Genomic DNA, 12,982 nt, shown 5'->3' with positions numbered 1-12,982 from the left:
GATGACTCATGCAGTTAACATACTGACCCTCTCCCTCACCTGCTGCGTAGTGTACGCTAATGAGGAGCATAGGCCTACTATTGGAGAGATCAGGAAATATGTGTTTGAAGTTCTTAGAAGGGGTCATCAAAGAGCTTTACTGGAGAACTCCCTACTGGAAGATCCCTTCTCGAGAGCTCCTTACTAGAAGATCCCTTCTGGGAGAGCTCCCTACTAGAAGATCCCTTCTGGAGAGCTCCCTACTGGAAGATCCCTACTGGAAGATCCCTTCTGGAGAGATCCCTACTGAAAGATCCCTTCTGGAGAGCTCCTTACTAGAAGATCCCTTCTGGAGAGCTCCCTACTGGAAGATCCCTTCTGGAGAGGTCCTTACTAGAAGATCCCTTCTGAAGAGCTCCCTACTGGAAGATCCCTTCTCGAGAGCTCCTTACTAGAAGATCCCTACTGGTGCTTCTACACCTGCATTGCTTGCTGTTTGGGGTTTTAGGCTGGGTTTCTGTACAGCACTTTGAGATATCAGCTGATGTACGAAGGGCTATATAAATACATTTGATTTGATTTGATTTGGAAGATCCCTTCTGGAGAGCTCCTTACTAGAAGATCCCTTCTGAAGAGCTCCCTACTGGAGAGCTCCTTACTAGAAGATCCCTTCTGGAGAGCTCCTTACTAGAAGATCCCTTCTGGAGAGCTCCCTACTAGAAGATCCCTTCTGGAGAGCTCCCTACCGGAAGATCCCTTCTGGAGAGCTCCCTACTGGAAGATCCCTTCTGGAGAGCTCCCTATTGGAAAATGCACTGTATCCCAGAGATCCATTTGTAGATCCGAACTCCACCAGTTACTAAGTTACAGTAAATGGTGATGTCCTTCGATGTGACGTCGGTAAATGTGGTGACAGTGAATATAATGTATGTGTCCGTCAATCAAAAGGACAATTTAATTAATGGCTACAGTCGGTTATTGCTTATTGCTTAGCCTCACCAACATTGTTTTTAGAATGAGTTTATCTGAGAGTCCTAAAGCTGGTATCGTATCTCATGTACAGTACCAGTGAGAAGTTTGGACACACCTACTCATTCAAGGGTTTTTCTTAATTTTTGACTATTTTCTACATTGTAGTATAATAGTGAAGACATCAAAACTATGAAATAACACATATGAAATCATGTAGCAACCAAGAAGTGTTAAACAAATCAAAAATATATGTTATATTTGACATTCTTCAATAGTAGCCACCCTTGGCCTTGATGACTGGTTTCCACACTCCTGGCATTCTCTCAACCAGCTTCATTAGGTAGTCACTTGGAGAGAGATCAAAGAGAGAGAGAGAGATCATAGTGATTTATGTTTACTTATACAACCCACTCACTCTATCAACACAAATCACCTCTGACACCACGGATAGATCTCAGCCCGTACAACACCCATACTCAGTCTTATAGCGAGAGAGAGACACAGAGAGAGAGACACAGAGAGAGAGAGACACAGAGAGAGAGAGAGAGAGAGAGAGAGAGAGAGAGAGAGAGAGAGAGAGAGAGAGAGAGAGAGAGAGAGAGAGAGAGAGAGAGAGAGAGAGAGAGAGAGACACAGAGAGAGAGAGACACAGAGAGAGAGAGAGAGAGAGAGAGAGAGTACAGTAGTTAGTTATCCAGTTTATCCGGTGGCAATGTAAAGCCACATTCCTGGCTTATCAGGTACAAAACACATTCAGAAAGCTTTGCATAAACAATAGTTTTTAGTTTTTATTTTTAATAATGAAAATATGATCACTTTTCCATTAGCTTTTTCCGTTCTAACCAGGTGGACAGTAAAGTATCTAAGTATCTTATTCTATTCTGTTCCATCCATTCCATGCTATGATATTATCTCCTATTCTAACGTGTAAAGTGAAATATCATTCCACCAAATCTCCGGCAGGTAAACCCCCCTTACTACAGACAGATGCTTTTATTTAACATTTATTTATTTAGTCAGTTAAGAACAAAGCATTATTTTACAATGACAGCCCACCCAGCCAAACCCTCCACTAACACGGACAACGCTGGGCCAATATGGAAGATCACGGCCGGTTGTAATACAGCCCGGGATCGAACCAGGGTCTGTAGTGAAACCTCTAGCACTGACATGCAGTGCCTTAGACGCTGTGCAATAGTATACCTAATTATGCATCAACAGTACATTTACAATCAATTTACCATTCTCACTCTGACAGTTGCTGCCCACGCCTTTTCACAGCGCTATATTTACATTCAACCGTTTTTTAAATCACACCCCCGGGGAGCGCTTACAATTATAAAACATAATGTAATTGGATGGAAGCAGAGATGCACGTGCTCACTCTGACGCCTGCTAGCGCACATTGGGCAATTTCGTTTTCCATGGCCCGGTGCCCCGGGTGAGCGGTCCAGGGCCTTAAATAAATGACCACCTACCCGGAGCACCGGGCCATAAAAAAGGAACTCGCCCAATCTCAACACAAGCAACACTACACCGAGCAGCTGTGTTTTTGTCAGAGCTGAGGAGTCGTCCAAACGTCCGAAAGAGTTAAAAGAAAGAGTCCACAATGAAGACCCAAACTTGTTCCGCCTTCTCCATACAACTATTTGCTATTTATTTTCTGGTTGGTGCCATTTACATAGTGAATGGTAAGTATTTTTTTGTTTGATTATAGTTGACCTTTATAATGCGTTTAGCATGCCGTGTTTCGGTTGACATCAGTCGATGGTGTCATGAGTGTTTTTCTTCGGAAAGTGGTGCAATTTATATATTTCGACAGTGTGTGGGTAAGAGGTAGACATTCCAAGCCTGGCATAAGTGGCAATACCAATTCAGTTCCTTTCCCAAAGTAACAACCGCGCATTCCTGTGTTGGGAATTGGAGAGTTATTTGAGTGAGTCACTGGAACACATTGCCGCATCGAATCGAGCACGTTTTGCTTTGAATATGTAAAAAAAAAAAAATATATATATATATTGCTTTATTTGCTCTAACAATATGCAGTGGACAGTTTTGAACACACTTGTTATCTACAGTAGTGGTTGGTTAAGTCTGACGTGGCTAATCTAATTTGTATCACTCCCGCGGTAGCAATTGTGCTTAAACTACTATCAACCAACTACTATTCTCTGTAGGTTTAAAGATAACATAAGCCTTTCTTGGTTACAGTGCCTCACAAACCAGGAAACCTATTCTGGACAGCTATTCAAAATTTAAGGCATGAGTAGTTAAGTATAAAAACATCCCTTATGAAAGAACTCACACCTAAGGGCATTCTGTTCAAAGTGCTGCTCACAGTAGTGTCCATTATGTTTGTCCAACTCTCATCCGCATGTCGTTGGCACTGCTTTGTTTGCGCCCAGGAGATGTGGGCGACTAGAAAGGACATACAAGACTGTTGCCTTCATCCTCAACTGTCGTCAGAAAAGTGGACATTTTGTGACCAGCACTATCCTACTTTTCAGTTTGATATGCCTAAGCAGCCGAGTCTCCGATTTCAAAGTTTATCTCACCATACAACTCTAGGCACAAGGACACATTTTAACAATTTACACTGAACATTTTACAAAAACACATTTACTGGAATTACTGAAAATGGAAAGTTTTCTTGAATTTGTCCACGTTTCCCGAAAACTCTTAAATATCTGCTCTTATTTAAGATTTAAGATGTCTGCAGAAAGAATGGGGTGTCAGCGACGACATGACACCCTGACTTTGGTTATTGAGCTACAGTAAGTGAAGTGGCTTTACACCGGATAACTGAATTTCATTATGGGTCCCTGATCTGTACTACACAGAAATGCATAATTATGGAAATGAATGTCATTCTCTTCATGGTGATGTATTCTAAATAGGTTCTAACAGGTATAAATATGCAATATCCTCTTTTGCTTATTTGGGTCTTATTCTACACACTGACTAGGCTTGGTGGTATACTGTATCCTGGGGTATTTGGTAAAAGCCAAGGGATGGTTTTAAAAAAAAGTTTTTCAATAAATGTGAACATCTGTAGCCACTTTTAAAGTTAATACCTGCAGTTAACATGTGCAATACGTTAAGAGATAAAGCAGATTGAGTTCTTCATTCACATTATTTTACATTCTAATGCTTACCGTAGTCCTCCAGAACAGTTGAGCCAGTCACGTGTTTGTTTTTTAAATAGCACAACCGGAGAACATGGGAGCTGGTGAGTCCATAGCGTTCTGTATATATCAGCTAGTTTCTTTTTCTGTGTGGCCCATGGGAGGTGATGACGTTACACACGTATACAATATATTACTAAATGTTTTCCATCAGATATCCTATAATGGCTTTAATGCCAGAAGTCAAAGAGCTCTGGTTGAGTTCTGTACAGTTGCCATTTTTTTCCCTGTGCATCCTACTAGCGTTTTTTTCCCCCTCGTCCGTTGTTCTCCCATCTGCTGCTGTTTCTTTAGGAAAAACACAGCTACTGAACTTTGCACAATTTCCCTTGTTCACGTTCGCTCGTAAATGTCCACACTCATCGAAAATGACATTCGGTAGCTACGCTTTTATTACTGTATGAGCTGGATTTGCCTGTCTTTGCAATTAGTTTGTTAGTTTTTGCTCGTTAGCATTTAGTTAACAGCGTCTGTGATTTCATTGTTTGTGCTAATTTTGTTAGCATTCTGGTAAGAGGCCAAATGGACTTATCTTATGTTTTAGTGCCCCCTTGTGTCCTATGTTGCTAATACCGTAAATCCCAGGATGAGAGAAGGACGGTATGACAATATTAAAATCTGGATACCGCCCAAGCCTAACACTGACTATTCTTTTAATGACCTCTGCCCCCAAGCAGGACCAAATTTGGTTGGTCCAGACCGGATCAAATCTGAACCAATCATAGATGTAACTTGCATGAAAATGATTTTCTGACAATTAGAAATGTACAATATCTGAAAATGGAATTAGACTCTTGGATGAACATGGATGAACGCTTCACGGTAGCGTGTCTTTTCCGTTTGGTTTGTAGGTTACTGCAGCTTGTTTGGCCCGTTGTTGTGTCAAGTCACACCGGTTCAGTGACCTTGTGCAGAAAAGTAGTCCCATCACAACTATTTTCCCACTGATCTTTGTCGATAGCACCTGCTAAATTCTGTGCAGCAATGTTGAGAGCAGTAGCAACACTTTTGCATATCTCCATGGCTAACGTTATCTTTCAAAAAAGCAGCGGTAGCAAGGATTATCTACACATACTGAGCAGCTCATGTTATAAACAGAAGCGCGCTACATGGCAGACCAATCCGAACTCATCTCTCAGCATGTCCAGCCCATTCATTATCTCAGCTAATCATGGCTAGCGGGAAGGTTCCTGGCTTCTTCTGTGGCTAAACCAATTAGGCTTGTAGTTTAATGATTTTATTTGTATTTGCAGATGGCATACATGTGTGTTATTAAGCCACATTAAAGTTCACATGTTCCAGAATGCATTTCTGCCAAAAACACATTTTGATTAAAAAACATTCAAATGTCTCCTGTGAAGTAGTGATGTGCGACATTCACCAAGCTTCTTGAAACGGGTCACACATTGGGTTTGCTTTTCTCAGATTTTAATTTAAGCTCTGGTTTAATGCTACACACGTTTGTATAGACTGTATAATTTTGCGAAATCCCCAAAACAATGGCCGCCCCCCAAGTGCATTTTATTTTTGTTTTGAGGAAATGAGCATCCAGCATCGTTGTAAAAAAAATAAAAAATAATCATAGTACTCTGCTGTGTTATTGTGCATGCAATGATGATCAATGATGGGGGAAAAAACGGTTAGTTGTGTGAAGTAATGTCTTTGTAATATCGCAAATGGACGTGGCAGGTTCACCGCTACGGATTGCAGCTTTAAAGGAGAAAGTCCCTGCCCTAAAATACAGTCACTCAATTCTCTTCTCAAGGGCATTAGACTAGCCATGGTAAATAGGTGTGGCGGCTGCAGCAACCCAAACATTGAGTCACTTCTCTGGATGTTGCCGGCAGAGGCAGACTTCAGAGTTCAGCCAAAAATCTGGGAACTTCCTGCCACAAATGACCACTCCAAGCCATGCAGAAAGTATTCATCATACCCCTTGGCCTATTCCACATTTTATTGCGTTACAGCCTGAATTCAAAATCAATTCCATTATTGCACATTTATTGAAAATGAAATACAGAAATGTAATTTACACAAGTGCAGTGAGTGTTTCTGGGTAAGTCTTTAAGAGCTTTCCACACCTGGATTGTGCAACATTTTCCCATTTTATTTTTTTCTAAGTTCTTCAAGCTCTGGTTGTTGATCATTGCTAGACTACCATTTTCAGGTCTTGCCATAGTTTTGACATCAATCTACTTGAAAATCTAATTCGGCCAATCTGGAACATTCAATGTATTCTTAGTAATCAACTCCAGTGTAGATTTGGCCTTGTTTTAGGTTATTGTCCTGCTGAAAGGTGAATTAATCTTGTCTGGTGGAAAGCTTACTGAACCAGGATTTTGCCAGTGCTTAGCTTTTTTTTTTTTTTTTTTTTTTTTTCATCTTGGAAAAACTCCCCAGTCCTTAATGATTACAAGCATACCCATAACATGATGCATCCACCATTATGCTTGAAAACATGGAGAGTGGTACTCAGTTGTATGTTTGGGGCAAATCCAATACTTTGTATTCAGGACAAAAAGTGAATTGCTTTGTCGTCACATTTTTTGAAGTATTACTTCTGTGGCTTATGGCAAACAGGATACATGTTTTGGAATTTTTGCATTCTGTACAGGCTTCCTTCTTTTCACTTTGATTTAGGTTGGTGTTGTGGAGTAACTACAATGTTGTTGATCCATCCTCAGTTCTCCTATCACAGCCATTAAACTAACTGTTTTAAAGTCACCATTGGCTTCATGGTGAAATCCCTGAGCGTTTTCCTTCCTCTCCGGCAACTGAATTAGGAAGGACGCCTGCATTGTTGTAGTGACGGGGGGTATTCGTACACCATCCAAAGCGTAATTAATAACTTCACCATGCCCAAAGGCTTCTTCAGTGTCGTTTTTGTTTATCTTTACCCATCCACCGATAGGTGCCCTTCTTTGCGAGGCATTGGAAAACCTCTCTGGTCTTTGTAGTTGAATCTGTGTTTTGAAATTCACTGCTTGACTGAGAGACCTTACAGACACTTGTATGTGTGGGGTACAGAGATGAGGTAGACACTATTATTGCACACAGTGAGTCCATGCAACTTGTTAAGATAATTTTTACTCCTGAACTTATTTATGCTTGCCATAACAAAGGGGTTGAGTAATTATTGACTTATTTCAGCTTTTAATTTTTTATTAAATTGTAAACATTTCTAAAAACATAATTCCACCTCGACATTATGGGGTATTGTGTGGGTAGGCCAGTAAAAAAAAAAGTCAGCCTGTAACAATATGTGGAAAAAGTCGAGGGGTGTGAATTCTTTCTGAAGGCACTATACCTGTCCCTACACTTTCCTTACTGAACCCTTTCCATGTTACTGAACCACCAGCAGCCCTGCTGCACCAGGGAGCCAAGGAAAGGCCACTGTTTTGGTTCTTCATCCTGCCCCAGCAGTGTCATATAAAATGTCTTCAAGACCAGGGAAGAACTGAAGGGTCTGGGAATGAAGGCATGGAGTTTGTTATAGGTAGCTTTGACTGGGAAGGCTCAGTGTAAGATTCAGTGCCTGATTTGACAGGAGCTGAGCTTTACTGGGCTGGCCTGGTTATGCATCTACAATAGTTGCGGCAAAGGACAATATCAGAGCCTGTATAGTTTGGGTTGGTTCTCTGGTAGGAATCAGGGTCACTGGTCCCCTGTCTTCAGACTTGTGGGGAGGGAAGTGCAAAGCCATGTTATGTGTCATGCTGATGCGTAGTTCTTCTCACAACAAGACCACTCCAGTCAGCTGAGAGAAACGAGGCTAAATATAGCTGGACTGCAGGGCCAATTGCTCGATTTCTAGTGTGTGTTTGTCCTATGAACCATTCAAAAGGCTGCCTGCCATAGCCCTTGCCATCTGCAGTGCCAGTATGGTCCAGCCTTTGGGGACCTGTCTCATTTTGTTCTGACGACTTTACTTTTAATGTCAACCGATTGGGTCTCATATTAATTTTGAATAACGACCGGCTAATGAATCTTTCATCGCAGTATGGAACATTCTAATTCGGGCTTCAATCATTGTCGCTCGTCCCACATTCCAATCTGCTGTGTTAAATATTTTAAACGCCATCCCATGATGTAGCCAAACTCCATTCAAACTTCGACTTAAAACCTTCCACAGTTGAGATGTTTTTGAAAGATAAGTTTCTGCTCGTTATACACCACCTGAAGTGTAACACAGGAAATGGTAGTCATGCAGAGACCGAAAGGTGGTTGGTTGAATCTCCGAGCTGACAAGGTAAAAATCTGTTCTGCCAAAGAAGGCCGTTAACCCACTGATACCCGGTACGCCATCATTGTAAGTAAGAATGTGTACTTAACGGACGTGCCTAGTTAAAATAATAATATACGAGTGTATTGCATGAAGCTACTGTAGCCTAAGTTCAGGTATATTCCCCTCGTTTCAGTGTGCTTTCTTCTTCTTTGGTGCTTAATGAATATTGACCCTGAAGGGTGATTTCATCCCCCCCGGTTCCCATTTGGTGCCTATGGCACTAAGTCATTAGACTTTGGCTGGTGCTCTACAGGTGACAAATATCCTACAAATCACATTGGCTATGATGGCCTGTCTGTAAATTATCAACTGTGTCCAGTAGAAGCTCCCGCTAGCAAACTGGCAACATTCTATAAAATATTCTGGGCACACAGTTACTTGCTCCAGTGAACTCGGGACAGACACAGCTGTAGGTTACTTGCTCCAGTGAACTCGGGACAGACACAGCTGTAGGTTACTTGTGCAAGCGATAAGAAGTAGGGGCGGCAGGTAGCTTAGCGGTTAAGAGCTTTAGGCCAGTTACTAAAAGGTCACTGGTTCGAATCCCCGAGCTGACAAGGTTAAAAAAATCTCTGTGCCCTTGAGCAAAGCACTTAACCCTAATTGCTCCTGTTAATTAAGTCACTCTGGATAAGAACTTCTGCTAAATTAATCAAATGTAAATGTGAAAATGTATTCGGGTATTTATGACGCATTACAAATATTTGTCCAATACATTGAGGAAATATTGTCATTCCAACAACAGACTTTGTTACTTGCTGTTTGAGGTGAAGAAAAATTACTTTGAGAAGCTCCACAGCTCATTAGTGGTGGACAATCAGAAATACTACCAGACATCCCTAAATGGGCACATTTATAGACCTACATTTGTGCGTAGGCCAGGTAGCCTAGGCCTACTTCTAGATGTGTAATTAGGTGTGCACCCTTACTCAACATTCACCCTTGTCAGTGCCTGTTGGTCACCCTTGTTGGTCACCCTTGTTGGTGTGTGCCTGTTGGGTGACTCCTCATTTCCTGGAACTCTTAAACCCAAAACCTCAGATGGTCTCTATACAGGGAAATGTATTTCCTCCGACTATAACGGAGGAGGCGTTTACTTACATGGTCAACTCATGTCCTAACTCAAATCCAATCTCTCTGTCTGTCTGCGGACCTCCTGATTTAGATGGTGAGTCATGTGGCAGAAGCCTTTTTGTGGTATTTGGACCCGCAGGGACATGGGGAAAGGCAGGTTTTCTTTTTGGATCAAGAAGGGGCTTAGATGGTGCATGGTAATGACCGTGGTCAGTTTGTTGGCACGGCAACATTTTAGAGTTTGATGCCCCGATCTTGGTGGTAGAGAACTGTTTGCATTTTTAAGCCAATTTAATGCGATCCTACATATTCTGCCATGAAGCTGAGAGAACTTTGCAGTTTTAAAGGTCGTTTCCATTTAAATTATTTTGTAAAAAATGTTTACACTGTTTGGACTTAGGCAACCCGAAAATACACTTAGGCGGCCCGCCCAAGAATTACAATGGCATAAAAATACCTGAAAGACAATAACAGTAACAAACTGCCATATGGGCCTGTCAACCCTGGCTGCCACACTGAGCTGAATGACTGGCTTATAATGAGGGGACATGCCTTCTCATACACCAGTATACTAAACATTAGGAACACCTTCGCAATATTGAGTTGCACCCTGCCTTTTGCCCTCGGAACAGCTTCAATTCATCGGAGCATGGACTCTACAAGGTGTCGAAAGCGTTCCACAGGGATGCTGGCCCATGTTGACTCCCACAGTTGTGTCAAGTTGTCCTTTGGTTGGTGGACCATTTCTTGATACACACGGGAAACTCTTGTGTGAAAAAACCCAGCAGCATTGTAGTTCTTGAAACAAAGCTTGGAACTTACTAACATACCCAGTTCAATGTTTTGTCTTGCCCATTCACCCTCTGAATGGCACACAATCCATGTCTCAATTATCTCAATGCTTAAAAATCCTTCTTTAACCTGTCTCCTCCTCCTTCATCTACACTGATTGAAGTGGATTTAACAGGTGACATCAAAAAAGGATCATAGCTTTCACCTGGATTCACCTGGTCAGTCTTTCTAAATCTTTTGACCACTAAGGGTATATCAAGTACACACTAGTTGCATTTAGTGGCAGTAGTGGGGTCCTGGTGTGGTGGGATCCTGTTGTTGTTAATGTGAGCAGAGGTCAACACTTAAAACCGCCACTGTAGACGCTTATCAGGGCATGTTTATTCAACTGCTATTAACTCTTTAATCATTGACCTCCTTTTTATGTTCTCTCACAGAGACTGAATATTAATCGGTCAGGGGGATATAAGTGTCTTTAGCCTACAGTCTCCTCAGACTTAACACTTGACTCAAATTTCAGCTGTTGAGAGAGGGAGACTAATCAACCAAACATGTCGATACCCCCCAATTGCTGCCAATGAGTCAGAGTATTTCTAACCTCCACCCTATGCTCTGTCTCCATTCCCATTCATTACTGAGGATAGAAAGATGATGAATTGCTGTGGCTGGACTCCCCATGCCTAAATAAAGGTTAAATACAAATAAATCTTGAATACTTTTTGAATAGACATAAATGAGTGCACCACTTAGTTTTGTTTTATCAACAGATGGATAAAAAAAATGTAAAGGCAGGAACTATTTGTGGAAGTGAAATGATTTCTCAATAAATGAAAGTGAAACTTTGGCTATAAGGAAAGCCACAGGTTATCACTGAAATGTGTTGACAACATAGAAGGTAATAAACCACTTCCCTATGATCACTTGATGTTGGTTAGATAGCTTCTGCAGAACAGCAATACTGAATGAGCTGTTTTTAATTGGAGAAGAAAATGAGTTAAGTAGCTATTTTATGTCCCAGTGTGCTTATTTAGGCCATTTCTAGGGAGTCGTGGTGGTTAGACCACCGTTTTAAAGCTGCAACCACCTTGACAAATGTGTCTCTAATTGAATTTACTCACAAAAACCCAGTAAGTAGCACATGATCCACATTTCAGTTTCGAAGACCAGGGCTGTGTTCAGTAAGGCATGAAATGGAAGAGAACTCGGAAACTCCATTTTGTTTTCATTGCAAAACATTTTGCTTTGGTGTACCCTAATGAGTTAGGTCATTATTCTGACGGTCATTCTTTCAACATGGGCTACATTTTGCTTGGCACTCAATGTTTTTTGAAAGGAGCTGTCTGCTGCGTAGTAGGAAGTAGGGCTAGGAATTGCCACGGACCTCACGCTACAGTAATACCACAATACTTAGGTGCCGAGTTTTAATATTTTATGTGTATTGCGATTTGATGTTCCAAACATATTGCTCACCATATGTCTGCTGCAGAGGGACAAGAGAGCCACGATAAAACAAGTTTTGATCAGTCATGGAAATAAAAGGGCTGAAAACGCATTGGCTTCCTGTTTTGAAAAGATTACTAACAAGCTATGAAGGAAACAATTTTGGTACAAGTACAGCCAATCAGTGCAAACATATTTTTATGTTTTATCAAAACTAATATCCTGATATATATAACTATAGATTATCACTAGTAAGAAGAGGGGGGTTTCATTCCTTCCTAAAGATAAACAAACAGAAATATTGAGAAAGTGGTGTGGGTGCTGCCAAAGGTTTGCACCAGAGACTGAGACTCCGCTCTCAACAAGGCCATGCCACTACTAAAACACTTGCTACCCCTGGAAAAGACATGTTGATGACTCGGTTTTGGGATAAATCGCATAACAGGATGTTGGTGAAATGGATCATGCACAGGTGCACATCTATTCTGTATCTATTTCTATTAGCAGGTTATTGCCAAATAGCGAAAGGCTACGTTGTGAAAAAGATGATGTCCTGTGTAAATTCCCTCTTAAAAATGAAGATCTGACAAGGAAGACCAAAAGGTCTTGAACCATGGCCCCAATTATGTTTTTTATTTTACCTTTATTTAACTAGGCAAGTCAGTTAAGAACAAATTCTTATTTTCAATGACGGCCTAGGAACAGTGTTCTTAACTGCCTGTTCCGGGGCAGAACGACAGATTTGTACCTTGTCAGCTCGGGGGTTTGAACTTGCAACCTTCCGGTTACTAGTCCAAAGCTCTAACCACTGCCGCCCCTGTACAGTGACTTCAGAAAGTTTCCAGACCCCTAGACTTTTTACACATTTTATGTTACAATTCTCAGCAATGTACACACAATACCCTATATTGACAAAGTGAAAACAGGTTTTTAGAAATATTTGCTAATTTATTGAATGTGTAAATAATGCATTTATTTTTATAAGGATTCAGACCTTTTGCTATGAGATTTGAAATTGAGCTCAGGTGCCTCCTGTTTCCATTGATCATCCTTGAAATGTTTCTAAAACTTGATTGGAGTCCACCTGTGGTAATTTTAAATTGATTGGACATGATTTGGAAATGCACACACCTGTCTATATAAGGTCCCACAGTTGACAGTGCATGTCAGAGCGAAGACCAAGCCATGGGGTCAAAGGAATTGTCCATAGAGCTCTGAGACAGGATTGTGTCAAGGCACAGATTTGGGGAAGGGC

General features: G+C 41.3%; 1 protein-coding gene across 2 annotated transcripts in view; it reads left to right on the top strand.

Moving 5' to 3' along the window:
* The first annotated feature begins 2,473 nt into the window (after positions 1 to 2,473).
* The window catches only part of LOC139406375 (lactadherin-like), a 37,663-nt gene continuing 27,154 nt past the window's right edge, over positions 2,474 to 12,982 (top strand). For both annotated transcript variants that reach the window (XM_071148910.1, XM_071148909.1), the window contains exon 1: positions 2,474 to 2,642. In XM_071148910.1, the coding sequence (XP_071005011.1) occupies positions 2,561 to 2,642 (82 nt within the window). In that variant the 5' untranslated portion in view covers positions 2,474 to 2,560. The remainder of the gene's footprint in view (positions 2,643 to 12,982) is intronic.

Source organism: Oncorhynchus clarkii, chromosome 4 (genome assembly GCF_045791955.1).
Source record: "Oncorhynchus clarkii lewisi isolate Uvic-CL-2024 chromosome 4, UVic_Ocla_1.0, whole genome shotgun sequence".
In the NCBI taxonomy this organism is placed as follows: domain Eukaryota; kingdom Metazoa; phylum Chordata; class Actinopteri; order Salmoniformes; family Salmonidae; genus Oncorhynchus; species Oncorhynchus clarkii.
This window is presented reverse-complemented; position numbering and strand designations above follow the sequence as displayed.